The 14,716-nt window shown below is 37.3% G+C and overlaps 2 protein-coding genes across 11 annotated transcripts in view; one reads left to right on the top strand and one right to left on the bottom strand.

The window, feature by feature from the left end:
* The window catches only part of STARD6 (StAR related lipid transfer domain containing 6), a 39,199-nt gene extending 35,961 nt beyond the window's left edge, over positions 1-3,238 (bottom strand). The window contains exons 1-3 of one of the 6 annotated variants that reach the window (XM_032311418.1): positions 3,183-3,238; positions 1,770-2,061; positions 1,100-1,183 (exon numbers count right to left, since the gene is read on the bottom strand). The gene's annotated coding sequence lies outside the window, so the exon portion shown is untranslated. Of the gene's footprint in view, positions 1-1,099; positions 1,184-1,769; positions 2,553-2,624; positions 2,715-3,182 lie in introns of those variants that run through there. The other 5 variants (XM_032311419.1, XM_032311417.1, XM_032311416.1 and 2 more) reach the window with 5 other exon arrangements.
* C13H18orf54 (chromosome 13 C18orf54 homolog) overlaps positions 2,650-14,716 on the top strand; it is a 62,239-nt gene continuing 50,172 nt past the window's right edge. The window contains exons 1-6 of one of the 5 annotated variants that reach the window (XM_032311412.1): positions 2,650-2,829; positions 3,527-3,593; positions 5,216-5,541; positions 6,609-6,914; positions 7,733-7,883; positions 10,990-11,092. In XM_032311412.1, the coding sequence (XP_032167303.1) occupies positions 5,259-5,541; positions 6,609-6,914; positions 7,733-7,883; positions 10,990-11,092 (843 nt within the window). In that variant the 5' untranslated portion in view covers positions 2,650-2,829; positions 3,527-3,593; positions 5,216-5,258. Of the gene's footprint in view, positions 2,830-3,275; positions 3,433-3,526; positions 3,594-4,474; positions 4,942-5,215; positions 5,542-6,608; positions 7,401-7,732; positions 7,884-10,989; positions 11,093-14,716 lie in introns of those variants that run through there. The other 4 variants (XM_032311407.1, XM_032311409.1, XM_032311408.1 and 1 more) reach the window with 4 other exon arrangements.

Raw genomic sequence — 14,716 nt, 5'->3', positions numbered from 1 at the left:
GGCAATGAACTACATGATCTGACGTTTGGCTTCCACCAAAGGCAACTCCTGTCTTCTCTTCCACCTCAGCTCCAATCGTATTGACCTGGCTGTTCCTCAGACACAACCAAGCATCTTCCTACCTCAGGATCTTTGTACTTGCTATTCCCTCTGCCTGTAACATTCTTCCCAAATATGAATGACAGATTCCTCTTCATTGGTATCTTTGTTTAAATGTCTCCTCTTCAGACAAGATCAAGTTCAAATCAATTCAATATGAACATATTTACAAAACTCTTCACTAATGATTAGGTAGGTGTGGCAAAAGAGTTGAGTAAGATACTATTTCTGTTCTGGATGAGTTCAGAAAACTGGAGTCTCATTGGTCCTTTGGTTCATTATCTAGTTTTCAGTTAGGGGAAGCTGGCTTGGACGATGGAAGGAATGTGACAACACACAGCTGGATTCAAATCCTAACTTCGTCACTCACCACCAACTATATTATTTTGAATAAACTGCTTAACCTTTGAACTTCAATTTTTACATGTATAGATTGGGGATAATAATACCTACCTCATGGGGTCATTATAAGGATTAAGTGAGTTAATATATGCAAAAGTGATTGAAATAGTGTGGGACTCCTTGATGACCAGAAACATTAGTTTCTTTTCTCGAAATGACACATTTAAATCCAACTTTTAAAAAACTCTCCAGGGGCACCTGGGTGGCTCAGTGGGTTAAGCCTCTGCCTTCAGCTCAGATCATGATCTCAGGTTCCTGGGATAGAGCCCCGAATAGGGCTCTCTGCTCAGCAGGGAGCCTGAGTGCCCCTCCACCTCTCTCCCCACTTGTGATCTCTGTCAAATAAATAAATAAAATCTTAAAAAATAAATAAATAAAATAAAAATTAAAAACTCTCCAAAGGGCTGCCTCAATAAACCTTAAAGTTTAATTACCAAAAGTGTCTTAATGAACTCTCACTTAAAGCTCTAGGTTGGATCATAAATCTACTTTATCTTGTTCTCCAGCAAGGCGTAACATCTACTTGACATCAATATTTGAAAAGCTTTAGTAAACCATTACAACTCCTTTTTCCTATTAAGACTTTAGGTTTCTTTACCTTTCCTAATAGATCTAGTCCAGAATTTTAATAATTATTGGGACTCTTCTCCAAATCCTTGTGGAGATCTCCATATCTCTTAACCTGTGAAGGAGGAACAAAGTAGAATTATTTTGATCCATGAATTAGGTCAATATATTTGATCACTTCCTTTACATTTTCTCAGTGTCTTTTATTTTTACTTTATGTCCTCATTAGGAAACATTTGCTGTATATGTCCATGATAAAAGAAATGAACCTTCTTATGAAAAGAACCTTTAAGAAATTATCTTAAAGAAGGACAGGTTAAAAAGACATTCAGGGGGAATGTAAATAAAGAAGTCTGACTTTTTAAGCTCATGCCAGTAACAGTCGGGGCTAGTCCCTGACTTGCGCTTTTCCCCAGCACATATAACACAGTTCTTTACTTCCAATCTTGATATTGAGTGATCTAGAAAAGGCACCAATTATTGGCACACAGCACTAGACTATAAGCTCCTGCAGGGGCTTCTACTCATTTTCAAATCACCAGCACTTACTTGCACAATAAATGTGTTTAATTGAACCCCTTAACTGAATATTATAGCTTGTGGACTTTTTCATTGGTTAAGAAAAAAAAAAAAAAAAGGTTAAGTTTAGTGGGCTAGAGAGGGTGAGAAGAGAACAAAGGGCAAGACTACAGTTGCATTACCTGGTGATGTAACGTCGGATGAACTGGAACATATTCAGGTGGAGTAATGGTCAAGGGTATCTTCACCCATAGGGTCAGTGGAAAATAAACATAAACCAATATTGAGACGGCAACTTTTTTTGTTACACCACTTGGTTGAAACTGGATTCTTCGCACCTCATCTCCTGTCCCAGCCTCGTAGACAGATTCACACATGTTGTTACTGGGTCTTTACATCTGTTTGTATAATCTCCCTTTTTCTGGGCTGCCTGACTGGGTCCCCCAATCCGTGCTGGGTCACTGCCATTCTTCCCTGGGAATCAAGGTCCCCAAGGAATTTGTTAAATCCCGTCCCTGGCCAAACTCCCTCCTCCAAACCCGCATCTGCTGAGTGTGAGGGACTGGCTGCAAGCCCAGGAGCGCCGGGCTCAGGAATGGGATGTGGGAGGCAACTGAGGAAGGGGGTAAGGAAGTGGTCTGGGACTCCCACCCCAGCTGGAGACGGTGTCTTATCCTGGGAGGGGGTGCTCCGAAACCCGGAAGGAAGGCGGAGGTCAAAATGGCAGCCGCCAGAGCCCCTCAGTCTCCTTTCCCACCTCATCCCCTTACTCCCGGGGAGCGCGCGGAGGGAAGCTCAGCCTGTCGTCAGCGCTGAGTGGCCCTGAAGAGGGGTGACGGTGGTGGGGAGAGCGTGCGGGAGAGCGACAGGGAAGCAGTCCGGAGATCCCCATCCCCAACCCCATCCAGAAAGATGAGGAGGGAGAAACTACACTTCCCAGCATGGAGTGCTACCATACGCCCCGCAACTCCCACTTTTCCCGGCGGCCTCCTCCCCTGGCCCAGCTGCCCCAGGCGCCGAGCGCCACGCATGCGCACCGCAAGCCAGCGCCATGTTGGATCAGTTTGAAAGTGAGCGCGGGCGTCGTGCTCCGCTGTGACGGCGGAGGCGGCTTCCAGCAAGCGGAGCCTGAGGCGGGGCGGTGTCCGGGTCGGGGGTGCTTTGTCGCGTCTTCCGTACGGTAACAGGCGCGGACTTTCGGTGGAGAGTTGTGGACGTGTGCGTTTTTCTCTCTTTTGGTCGGTGAGTGTGGCCCCCAAAGGGGGTGTATTTTCAAGAGGCGCCCCATCCCACAGCCCGTGGGCAAGGCTAGAATCAGGGTGGCGCGGAGGGGAGAGGAAGTCTGAGGGAGAGCGCGATGGACGTTCCGGGTGGGAAGAAAACACCTTTCTCGGGAAGCTCCCGAGCGGGGCAAGGTCCCGGAACGAGACGGAGGGGACTGGACGTGGGCCTCTTGAGACTCCAGGCGTCTATTGACGAGGGCGGGGCCGGGGCGGGGGGGATTGGGCTTTACGCGGGGACACCTCGGAAAAACTGCGTCCGCCCACGGGGGAGCTCTCGGTTGCTGCCGAATAAATGGTTCTGAGTGGAAGTACCTAACGGAAGCCTGTGTCTGTGACTGCCGGGGGTGCTGGAATCCCGGAGGGGGGGGGAGTTTCCTCGGGAAGGGCGGAAGGGTTGAACCCCAACGCGTCGGGTGGGGAGAGATGCTCTCGTGCGGGGCCGCCGGCGATTCTCGCTTTCCGGGCTCAAGAAGGCTTGTCGTTTTGCTGTCGAACAAACAAATGTTCGGTTTCAAAACAGAAATCACGGAGCTGTTGTTTTCCAGGAAGGTGCGCGTTTCCGGTGAGCTGTACCCAGTGTTTAACACTGAACATTCTGTTTTTGAATCAAAGGTAGTTGACTTTTTTTTTTTTTTTTTTTTTTGGCACACGTTTAGCATTTTATTCTTCGGAATGATGGATTTCCTTCTGGAGATGAGAACGGAAGTGTTTGCGGAAGTAATGGTAAGATACACGGATTTGCTTCCAAATCATCCTGTGGCGGAAGTGGGGAGAAGTGGCTGGATAAAGTTGGGCTGTGTTAGTAACTGTTTGAGGAAGGGTGATGGGTGCATGAGGTTTTACTAAACTCTTCGTTGTACTTCTGTATACTTTTGGAAGCTTTCCACAATAAAAATTGACTGTGGATTTTCTTTCTGCCTCCTGTGCATTAAAATAAATGTGATTACCCACTTACTGAGAAGTGTAATCCAACAGCTTAAAACAAACTTTTGTTTTCAAAACTAAATTGGTGACCTGTACTGTGTTGGAATAAGGGAGAAAATGTTTGGTAAAGCGATGTTTTCCTGAGAAAATTTAGACATCATTAGTGAAAGGGGTAAAGAAAGAACAAAGCTGATTTAGTCTAGCTATTCTTTAGAGATACACCAACATCACAGCATTCCAGGAAATCAAAGAGACTAAATAACTGTTGTGTTCTGCTGCTGCTGCCCCTGGCTGCTGTCAGCTCTCTTGCAGAGGCAGATGCACGCTCTAAAGCTGAGGCAGGATGATGTTTTACTCTGTCTTTGAATGGAAGACTATCAGTATTTTAAAGTCAAATTTGATAGTTATTAAGACTCCATTAGAAGTTGTTATAACTTAAACGTTTTTTCCTAAAATTATAGCCGAAAGTTAAACATTGTAACTTTAGAGCTTTATAGGGTGTATTAAGTCCTAGACAATAATTTTTCGTTTTTAATACAGAAGATCCATTTCCACTGGTCTAATTTTTTAAAAGAATGCCACATCATGTACTGAAGCCTTGTTATCTTCTACTTTTTCAAATGTAGATACTATTACTATCCTAAGGTAGGCAGGAATTCTCTCAATGTTAGTAATGGAAAAACAGGGAGAGGAATATGTTGTCAATTTCCAAATTACCTAAGTCTCTTTTGAAAGAAAGGGTGAATGTGTTTAACATAAGTGGAAATGGTAAGAGTATTGCCATAAATGGTGAGACAATGATAATGTCTTAGGAAAAGAGCATTTCGCTAGCTCAATAAACTTGGTAGTTTATTTCTTTATACTAAATATTATAAATTATTTTGTTCTTGAGTTTTGCTGGGGGAAAGATTTGGCTAAAGTTGCATATTGACATTTACAACATTGAAAGTGAATATTCTTTTCTTGTTTCTAATACCTCATCTGATGCCTTTAAAAGTTTATTGAGCACCTACTATCTGTAATGCATGATAGTAGGCTTATGAAATGAAAAATATTCTATATAAGGGAATGTTAGGTATTGTGATGTCATAGAATCTATCCCCATAAGAAAATACTGTACCTCAGAAGTTTTTAGGGCTTAAAAATTGTGAGTACTCTTCCCTTGGTACTATGCTCAGATAATTATGTGTACAAAATTCCAGGAACATAGTAGGTACTCAATAAATGTTTCTAAGTCAATGATGAGGGAACTCACAATAATGACAATAATAGAAAATCTATAATGTTCATTGCCTTAAAAGGGTGATAGAATGGATTTTATTCTTTAAAGATTATAAAAAGTTTACATATTTAGTAATTTTCTCTCTATATGGCTGTTACTCCTTTTAATGGAACCTTAACCTATTGTTTTTGTATTACAGATATTGAGAGAAATGAATAGAAATAACCCATTTTGAGGAAGCCATGGCAAAGTCTATTACAAAACACAGAGTTTGTTCTCAGCAATCTTCAGTATCTTCTCTGTTAGCAAGCTGCAGCCTGAGTGGTAGTAATTCCTCTAAATCTGATGACTCTTTTCAGTATAAGGATAAACTGTACAGTTCTGCCTCTCAGGCTCTACAGGCCTATATTGATGATTTTGATTTAAGCCAGATGTATCCTGGTGCAAGCACTGGAAAGATTAACATTGATAGATGTTCTGCTAATATGCCCGAATTCTCCAACTATATTTATAGACCAAACAATGGTATGCTTTTATTTTTTATTTTATTTTATTTTAGTCCACTGATTTGAAGTATTTGAGAGATGCATTGTAGTCTTAAAAAGCTAGACACTTTTTTCTTCCTTTGGGATAAAAATGACTTTTATAATATTGAGGTCTGGATATTTTTCTTAAATGGTTCTGTAATTCTCTTGAGTCTCACATATTTTTAGCTGAAATCTTGTGACCTTGGAGGGAAGGTGATGAATACAACTAATAAGAGCAGGTGGTTGATCCTAAACCCTTAAGCTATTTTATTACAGCATAATGGAAATAGCATTGACATGGTGGTTCTAGGTTTTTATTAACTAGTTTAACTAATTTAAACAAACCAATTAAATTAACTAATTTAAACAAACCTGTCTTTCTGAATTCATTCTTGATTAATCCCAATTAATAAGACTCTATTAGTCTTCCTGATCTGTATTCTGTGGGATAATATATAAGATGTTAAGAGTTTTACCTTGATAAGTCTTCCACAAAGACAAGTTTGGAAAATACATCTGTTGATAACCCAGGTAACACTTAAATAAGTACTTATGGAATGGCCCTTGTATGGAAAAAATTTGCGTTCAACTCTTAGAAGTATGTGGGCACTATATTCCAGAAGAGTATTAGAACAGCTGTTCTCTTTGTGTTAATGCTTTTGCAGGTTTTGTAGGCAGAAAGCAAACCATTTTTCCACCTAGTTTAGTTCATATTTTTCTTCAAGGTTACAGCCAATTTTAAGTGACCAATATTAATGTGAGTGTATTAGTACATCAGGTATGATGAGAAGAGTTGAAGAAACAGTAAGTTAAAGAACGAGGGAAAATTTAGGAGTTGGAAAGAAAAGTGTAGAACTTAGTTAAAGTAAATTAGAGAGATATAAAGAAAAAGTACATTGTATTTCATCAACCTATATCTTTTATATTTTGAATCAAAGCTTTAGTGAAGATAAAAGGAAGCAGCAAAAATGATTCTTAAATTCTTAATTCTATTTACTCTTGAGTATTAAGAACTATTGTTATGTGTAATGAGGAAAATAAACAGAACTGCGCTTTGTTTTTCAGCTTTTGAAAATCTCGATCCCAAAAAAAGCTTCTCGTCCTTATCTTGTAGAAGAATGACTGTTAATGACATAGACTGCATTAGCCTAACAACTGATGATCTATTAAAACTTCCAGCAGATGGGTCATTTTCTTTAACTTGCATTGGATCAAGTCACCGAAATAGCAAGAAAAACAAGAAATGCATTCGAAGACTGAGTTCATTGGATACTGAAAAGAATCAAAATTTTCAAGAACCTTCCACTCCCATGTGCAAAGATAACTTAGTTACTCCTGTTGTATACATAAATAAAAATGGAAAGCAACGTGGTAGGCTAAAAAACCCAAAACTTGTGAATAAGACTAATAAGTACGTTTCTGATCCATCTTTATCATTTTCCAAGAAGTTGTCTTTCAAAGACAGTTCAGAACACAAACTTGAAAAGAATTACCCAAGATGGCTCACTAGTCAGAAATCTGACCTTAATGTTTCAGGAATAACTAGTCTACCTGATTTCACATACCCAGTCTGGCTCCACCATCAAGACTTGCTACCCGACACAAATAGTCAAAAAAGGATTTCTAAAATATTTAAAGAAGATCAGTGTTCCCCTAGACATAGTTACCAGGCACAAAGAACTTCTCGACTTATGAATAAATTAGATAGTTTTGAATATTCTTTTGAACCCTCAAACATTTCAGACTCCTTGAGTGCTGATAAAGGATTAATTAATGAATATAAATGTGATTCTGAACATAGCCAGTGTCAGTGTGAGAATCCACTTCTCCCAGGACAAACCAAAAAGCCATTCAGTGGTAATTTGTTTTGTTTTGCTTTGCTTTGCTTTGCTTTGTTTTTAAGAATCAAAGAAAGTGCTGTAAATTTGACCTAATGTCTAGGAGCTTTTATGCTATATTCTTGATGTAATGATGAAATGATAAATCTTTTGAACACTTAATGGTCTTCTTTCGTGTAGCATTTTGTGCCTAGGAAATGTCTTTTCCCCGTTTCTTTTTCGAAATGTCCTATTAAAAAAGTTTATTGTTACAGTTATGTGTATATTCCAAATTAGTCTGAATTATTTGTTGCCTTTGAGAGTTTGCTGTGCTGTTTTTTTCTCTTAAATGAATTTGATCTTTTAAATTAGGTGACAAAATTGAATTGCTTATCCTGAAGGCCAAGAGAAATCTAGAGCATTGTACTAAAGAGTTACCGAAGTCTACAAAAAAGGATGATAGTCCTTGTTCATTAGATAAACTTGAAGCAGAAAGATCATGGGAAAATATTCCTGTTACTTTGTACGTAAGTTATGATGAAAAAACTTTAGTTTTCCAAATGAAAAATGTCATGTGAACAGCTTATTTATTTTATAAATAAATGGATGATAATAATAATGAATGTTAATTTTATAGAACATTGCTTTGTGTTTTCTTTAAATTGCATTTTTCAGTTGTTACCACAAGATGGTGTAATGTTTCATAACCTTAGGCACATTATATAACTTGTCTTTGTTACATGTTTCTTGTGTTGCACTATAAAATAGTGATTTATGTTTAATATGAAGAATCATAGCCAATAAGTTCTTTCTCCTTCTATATTCTCTCCATATGTGGAGTTATGCAGCTATCCACTTGTTTTCATTTACCTTTTACTTTTGCTTAGTTATTTTCCTTAAACAGCGGTGCAATTTTTGTATGGTCTGTGGTATAAATTTTTAGTTTCTAAGATTATTTTCATTTGTATGCTTAACCTTCCTGCATAGCTTCTCAGAGTAATTAAAGCAGTGTTTACCTAGATACCTATGAGTGTGAGTGTGGAGTAAGAATTGAGCTTAAGTAGGAGAGTTTTTTCCCTAGTAATATTTTTACATCTGAACTCATCAGAAATGCATTCTTGGTAACCCTGTATCCTGCCTTAGGCTCTGAAAATTTATCGTCTTCTGTTTAAACTTTCATTCTTTTATAGTCTGTTATAGACAGAGTCTGTTAATTCCTGTATCCATTTTTTTATCACTTCTCAGGAACGTCTTGTTTTTTTTTTTTTAATGTGGACACTCAGTATAAATCTGGTTTGGAATCCCAGCTCAGTGACTTCTTTGCTAACATCTTGTATAAGTTATACTTCTGCTTTTAACAAATTACTACTGCTTTGTACAAATTTTACTTTGTACAAGTTACTTCTACCTTGTATAAGACCTTATATAAATTATTTTTCTATTTGGTGTTGCTATGAGAATTCGTTTGATTAGAAAATATATATAAGGTACTTAAGACAATTTTTTTTTTAAAGATTTTATTTGTTAAGAGACATGGCGAGGGAGGGAACATAAGCTGGGGGAGTGGGAGAAGGAGAAGCAGGTTTCCCGGTGAGCAGGGAGCCTGATACGGGGTTCGAACCCAGGACCCTGGGATCATGACCTGAGCAGAAGGCAGATGCCTAACAACTAAGCCACCCAGGCACCCCTGCTTAAGACAATTTCTGACTTACGATAAGCTTTCTTGTAGTTGTTAATAGTGGTGATGATTATCCAGAATATTTTTTTCCATATTTCGCTTCATTTCTCAATTGTTGGTTCAATAGTATCTTTACTTTTTAAAACTTGGATTAACTAGCTCACTTAATTCTTAAACTTATTTTCTAATTTCTTACTTTCTCGTGAGGTCTCCTTTGTAAAGTACTATAACTGTAGTACTTTGCTTTCACTTGCACTCAAAATAGGTGAGCAAACAGTATCAGAGGTATTTATGAGTAAAATTTTGGAATGTGTGTAGTGTATTATGTAATTAGATAATATAATTTATGTTTGTATGATTATTATTACAATCATTGGTTTGGTCCAGTACTTAATGTATAGATGTTGACTTTTGGAAGATTGAATTCGTATTGTGATGGATATGTTTGTACATAAAATGAATGATGGATTGTGAGGAGAAGGAATAGACCTGACCTCAGTCAAGTGTCATGTTGACAACTTATTGTCAATCTGTCATCAAAACAAAAATTGTCTAGGAAGTATTCAAGGATTATACCAGAAGGTAGAACATAACCACAATCAGATAATTACTTTTTCTTTATTTAACATTTTTAAAATGAAAAATTTCAAAAAAATACAAAAGTAGAAGAACAGTATAGTGAATCCTTATGTACCCCACACTCATCTTCAGTAATCTGGTAAATGCTTTTTGATGGTAGTGGATGGATGTGCAAACTCCTTTCATAAAGGATGGGCAAAAAGATTACTTAGGAGCAAGAAAAGCTCATAGTAAGTTACAAATCAAATGAGCCAATAATGAACTACTGTTAATCATTAAGAAAAAAATGGAATTGTGACATTTAAATGTTAGAGAAGGATTCTTAGATATCTGAGCACTTGAATTAGAAACACTTTTTTTTTCTTTTTTCTTAAAGATTATTTATTTATTTATTTATTTGTCAGAGAGTGCAAAACAATCCCGCACACATGAGCAGGGGGAGCAGGGGAGCGGTGAACAGAGAGAAGCAGGCTACCTGCTGTGCAAGAAGCCCAGTGTGGGACTCCATTCCAGGACCTTGGGATCATGACCTAAGCCAAAGGCAGACGTTTAACTGACTGAGCCACCCAAGCATTCCTAGAAACATAGTTTATATTGATATATGAATGAGTTTATTTATTCTCTGTGACTAATAGAATTTGTTTTGGGAAATTTCTGACTTTTGCTGAGGTTATCCTTTGTTCTACTGTCCCTTGAAACATCAAGAAATAAACATATTTATTGAGCATTTTTTACATGTTACAGGTACATAGAGTTAATTTATGCAATACTTCTGTAAGATAAGTGGGACTATAAATATAAAACTGAAATTTAGATAAATAAATTTTATGTAATCACATAATGGGATTGGGATTTGAACTTTGGAATTTTAATTTCAAAATTAGTGTTTTTCCCAAAGTAATTTGTCCTCTTTGTAAATGCTAATTCTGGAGGGTAAGCCCTATTTGACATGGAAGAGGATGTACCTGCCATTCCAGTAGAAACTCATATATTTGTGGGGGGTTTTTACTATCATTGGGTAACTAACTGTGTTTATTTAGGAAAGTGTACTGCTTATTTTGAACAAAACAGCTTTTAGAGTATAGCCTATAGTTGAAGGCTTATTTATTTAAAGACTAATGTTTTTTACTTTCTTTATAGTTTTAACTTAAAGCTTTAAAGGAGAAACAAGGAGATAGGAAGGGTTAGATTTTCGTATGAGTTCAGACAGAAGATGAGGGAATTACCAAGCAAAATCAATATGAATCATATCTATAATGGTTGTTTCTTGGTGACTATTTCTGTTTAAATGATAACCATTTAGTTATACTTGAATTTTTATAAATTGGGTACTTAATTAAATTACTATCTTATATCCTTAAATCCTATTTAGCAAGTCTCCTGTTCCTGTTAACTCTGATGATACTCCTCAACAAACTTCAAGGGCAAAGTGTGCTAAAGGGTTCCTTGATGATTTTTTAAATAATGATAATCAGGTAGGTGAAGTTAAATCTTTTTAACTTATTAAAAGTTTTTTTTAATTATTAAAAGAGGATTTATGACTAATATACAAATTTTAATTTCTAAGGTGTTAAAAAACAAAAAAATGATTAAAATTTCCTTTTTCTTTTTTTTCTTTTTTTAAGATTTATATATTTATTTGAGAGAGAGAGAGAGAGAGCTGGGGGAGAGGCAGAGGGAGAGGGAGAAGCAGACTCCCTGCTGAGCTGCGAGCCTGATGTAAGGCTCCATCCCAGGACTTGGAGATCATGACCTGAGCCAAAGGCAGACGCTTAATCATCTGAGCCACCCAGTCACCCAAATTCCGTCTTTTAACACAAATGCATAAAACCATCACTCCTAGAATTATTGATAATTTTGTTTTAATATTCTAAAGTAGAGGGACCTGGGACTGAACTCTACAGAGAACTTAAATTATCATGGAGAGCTTAAATTATCATGTTTTGGGGGGGGGCAATGTATAAAGCGTATCATTATAGAGTAAGTTATATTTTACCATACAACTGTTAATTATTGAGAGTTCTGTTTCTAAGAAAATATGATAAATCTATCATGATAAAATTTAAAATAGGAAAATTATTATCCAGTTTTGCAAAATCAGCATATGTGCATCTTGTAAGTAACCCTAAAATAAAGTATAAATGTGTATATGTGCACATAAGAAAGTATATATCATTTGACATAGAAATATAGCCATGGCTGTTAAATATTGAAATCATACTTTTAAAATATGGAAGATTTGAGAGGTTAAGTCCTCAAAAGTTAGCCGAAAAATATACTAAAATGAACTCCTTCTGTGGAATTTACTAGAGAAAGTAGAGGCTGTCATAATATGTTTGACCCTGGAACTTTGTGTAAGATATTACAGCAGATATTGGGTAAGTTAAGCTTAATTATCAAGTATTTATTTGGCAGATATTTGAGTACTAAGCACATTTTTAGGAGCTGTATCCCTAGTAGTGAATAAGAGGAAATCCTTGTGTCTTGGAATTTTATTTCAATTAGAAAAACTAAACAAAAATATAATATGTGATATATAAGGGAATACTGTAAGTGTTGTGAAGAAAAATTAGTTCGGACAGGAAAATGAGGGTATAATTTTAGCTAAGGTTGTCAGGGATGACCTCTAATGAGGTGATACTTGAGCAAAAATCTAAAATGAGTGAATAAGCCAGATATACATGGGGGAAATATCTTTACATGTAGAGGTAATAGTAAGTGCAGAAACCCCAAGGCAGAATTGCATTTGGCATGTTCAAGGAATATTAGAGTCCAAAAGGGTTGCTCAATCAGAATGAACAAGGGAAGGGATGGTAAGAAGTAAGGTGTGGAGAGGTGATCAGGAACCAGATTATGTAGGGTCTTATAAGTGATGAAATAAAGATTTTATGTTTTATTTCGGTGAGATGAGAAGTCACTGGAGGGTTTTGAGTGGAGGAGTGAAATGATGAGATCTACATTTTAAAATATAAAATGGCTGGGACGCCTGGGTGGCTCAGTTGGTTAAGCGGCTGCCTTCGGCTCAGGTCATGATCCCAGCGTCCTGGGATCGAGTCGCACATCGGGCTCCTTGCTCGGCAGGGAGCCTGCTTCTCCCTCTGCCTCTAGCTTGCCACTCTGTCTGCCTGTGCTTGCGCTCTGTATCTCTCTCTCTCTCTCTCTCTAACAAATAAATTAAAAAAAAAAAAAAATATATATATATATATATAATGGCAGCTGTATGGAGTACAGAGAAGGAGCTTGTAAAGGAGCAGGGAACCCAGTTAGGAAACTTTAGTCTTTCTGGATAGGATTGGCGTAGGGTGGGTGCATTGAAGGTAGTCAGAAATGGCAGACTTGGAAGTATTTTGAAGGTAGACCTAGTAGGATGAGGATAGAATTCAAAGAATGAATCCAAGGTGTTTAGTCAAGCAGCTAAAAGATTGGGTGGTGGCATTTACTTAGGTAAAGAGCACTGGTAGAGGAACAAATTGGCAGTTCTTTTAAGTTTAAGATGGATGAGTATTAAATACTAACCAACTGGTCCCTTTTCCCCTGCCACTACACACATAATCTCACTGCCAGGTTGTTTTTATTTCATTTTATTTCATGTTTTTATTTCATTTCATTTTCAATTTTAGATGTATAGAAAGTTCTTGTCACCCTTCTTTCAGCTTCCCTAATGTTATCTCACATGCCATACTATAATGATCACAAACAAGGAATTAAAATAGGTAGAATTCTATTAACTAAACTATAGACCTTACTCTGATTTCACTAGTTTTTCTACCAGTGTCCTGTTCCAAGGTCCAACATTGTGTTTAGTTGTCATGTCTCTTTAATCTACTTCAGTCTGTGACAGTTCCTCAGTCTGTCCTTGTCTGTCATGCCTTTGACAGTTTTTAAGAGTACTAACTGGTTGGTTATTTTGTAGATAGTTCCTCAATTTGGATTTGTCTGAAGTTTTTTCTCGATTAGAATGAGGTTATTGTTTTGGCAAGAATGCAACAGAAATTATGCTATGCCCTTTTCAGTACATCATACCAGAGGGTTCAGGATACATTGATATCATTGATTTACTGTTATGTGTTTTAGTCAGGCTACTGTAATAAATATGCCATAGACCTGGTGGCTTAAACATTTATTTCTCATAGTTCTGGAGGCTGAGAAGTCCAGCATCAAGGTGTCTGGTGAGGTCCTGCTTCCTAGTTTGCAGATGGCCATCTTCCCCGTATGCTCTCCCACAAGCAGAGAACAGGGAGGAAGCAAGCTCTCTTGTGTTTCTTCTTATGAGGGCACTAATCCCATTCATGAGGACTCTACCCTTGTGACCTAATTACCTCACAAAATTCCTTTTTCCAGATACCATTGCATTGGGATTAGGCTTCAACATAAGAATTTTAGGGGGACACACATTCAGTCCACAGCAATGTGTTAATGTAATAATATATGAAATTATGTTAATACTTATGATTTTAACCTTGAATACTTGGTGTTTATTGGCCCTCTCTCTAGTAAAATTATAGTTTCTCCTTGTATTTAATAAATATGGGGAGATACTTTGACACTGTGCAAAGAGTCTCAAAACTTCACTCACTAATTTTAGCACCCATTGGTGGATCTTCTTTTCTTTTAATTGAAATTCTTGTGGAATGAAGACCTGTTCCTTTTTTTCCCCATATACTATAATTATTCTAAGTTTTTAATACAATATTGTTATTTTGTTGCTCAAATTGTTCCAGTTTGGGCCATAAGGAGTTCCTGAGTTACTTCAGGTTGGCCCCTGTGTCCTTTGACATGTTCTTATCCTTTTTTTTGAGCACTTCTCTGTGGGGCCATGGTGGTTTTTTTGTTTTTTTGTTTTTTTTTTTTTAATTGGAAAATGGCAGTTAGAAACAGATCTGGGCACTAGATGTGCTTATTGCTACTGGGATGTTATTCATTCTAGACTTTCTCAGCAGGCAGATCTGAAACATGTATGTTTACTAATCCAGGTATGCATATCTGGATTTCTATATCTGTATATTTTATATGTATGTATAAAATCATGCATTCATACTGATACCTCTGACTCCAGTCCAGTTCTACGGGGATTTTAGCCTTTCCTGTTCCTTATTTGT

This window comes from Mustela erminea, chromosome 13 (assembly GCF_009829155.1).
Source record: "Mustela erminea isolate mMusErm1 chromosome 13, mMusErm1.Pri, whole genome shotgun sequence".
Lineage (NCBI taxonomy): Eukaryota > Metazoa > Chordata > Mammalia > Carnivora > Mustelidae > Mustela > Mustela erminea.
Note: the sequence above shows the minus strand (reverse complement) of the source record. Positions and strands in the feature narration are given on the sequence as shown.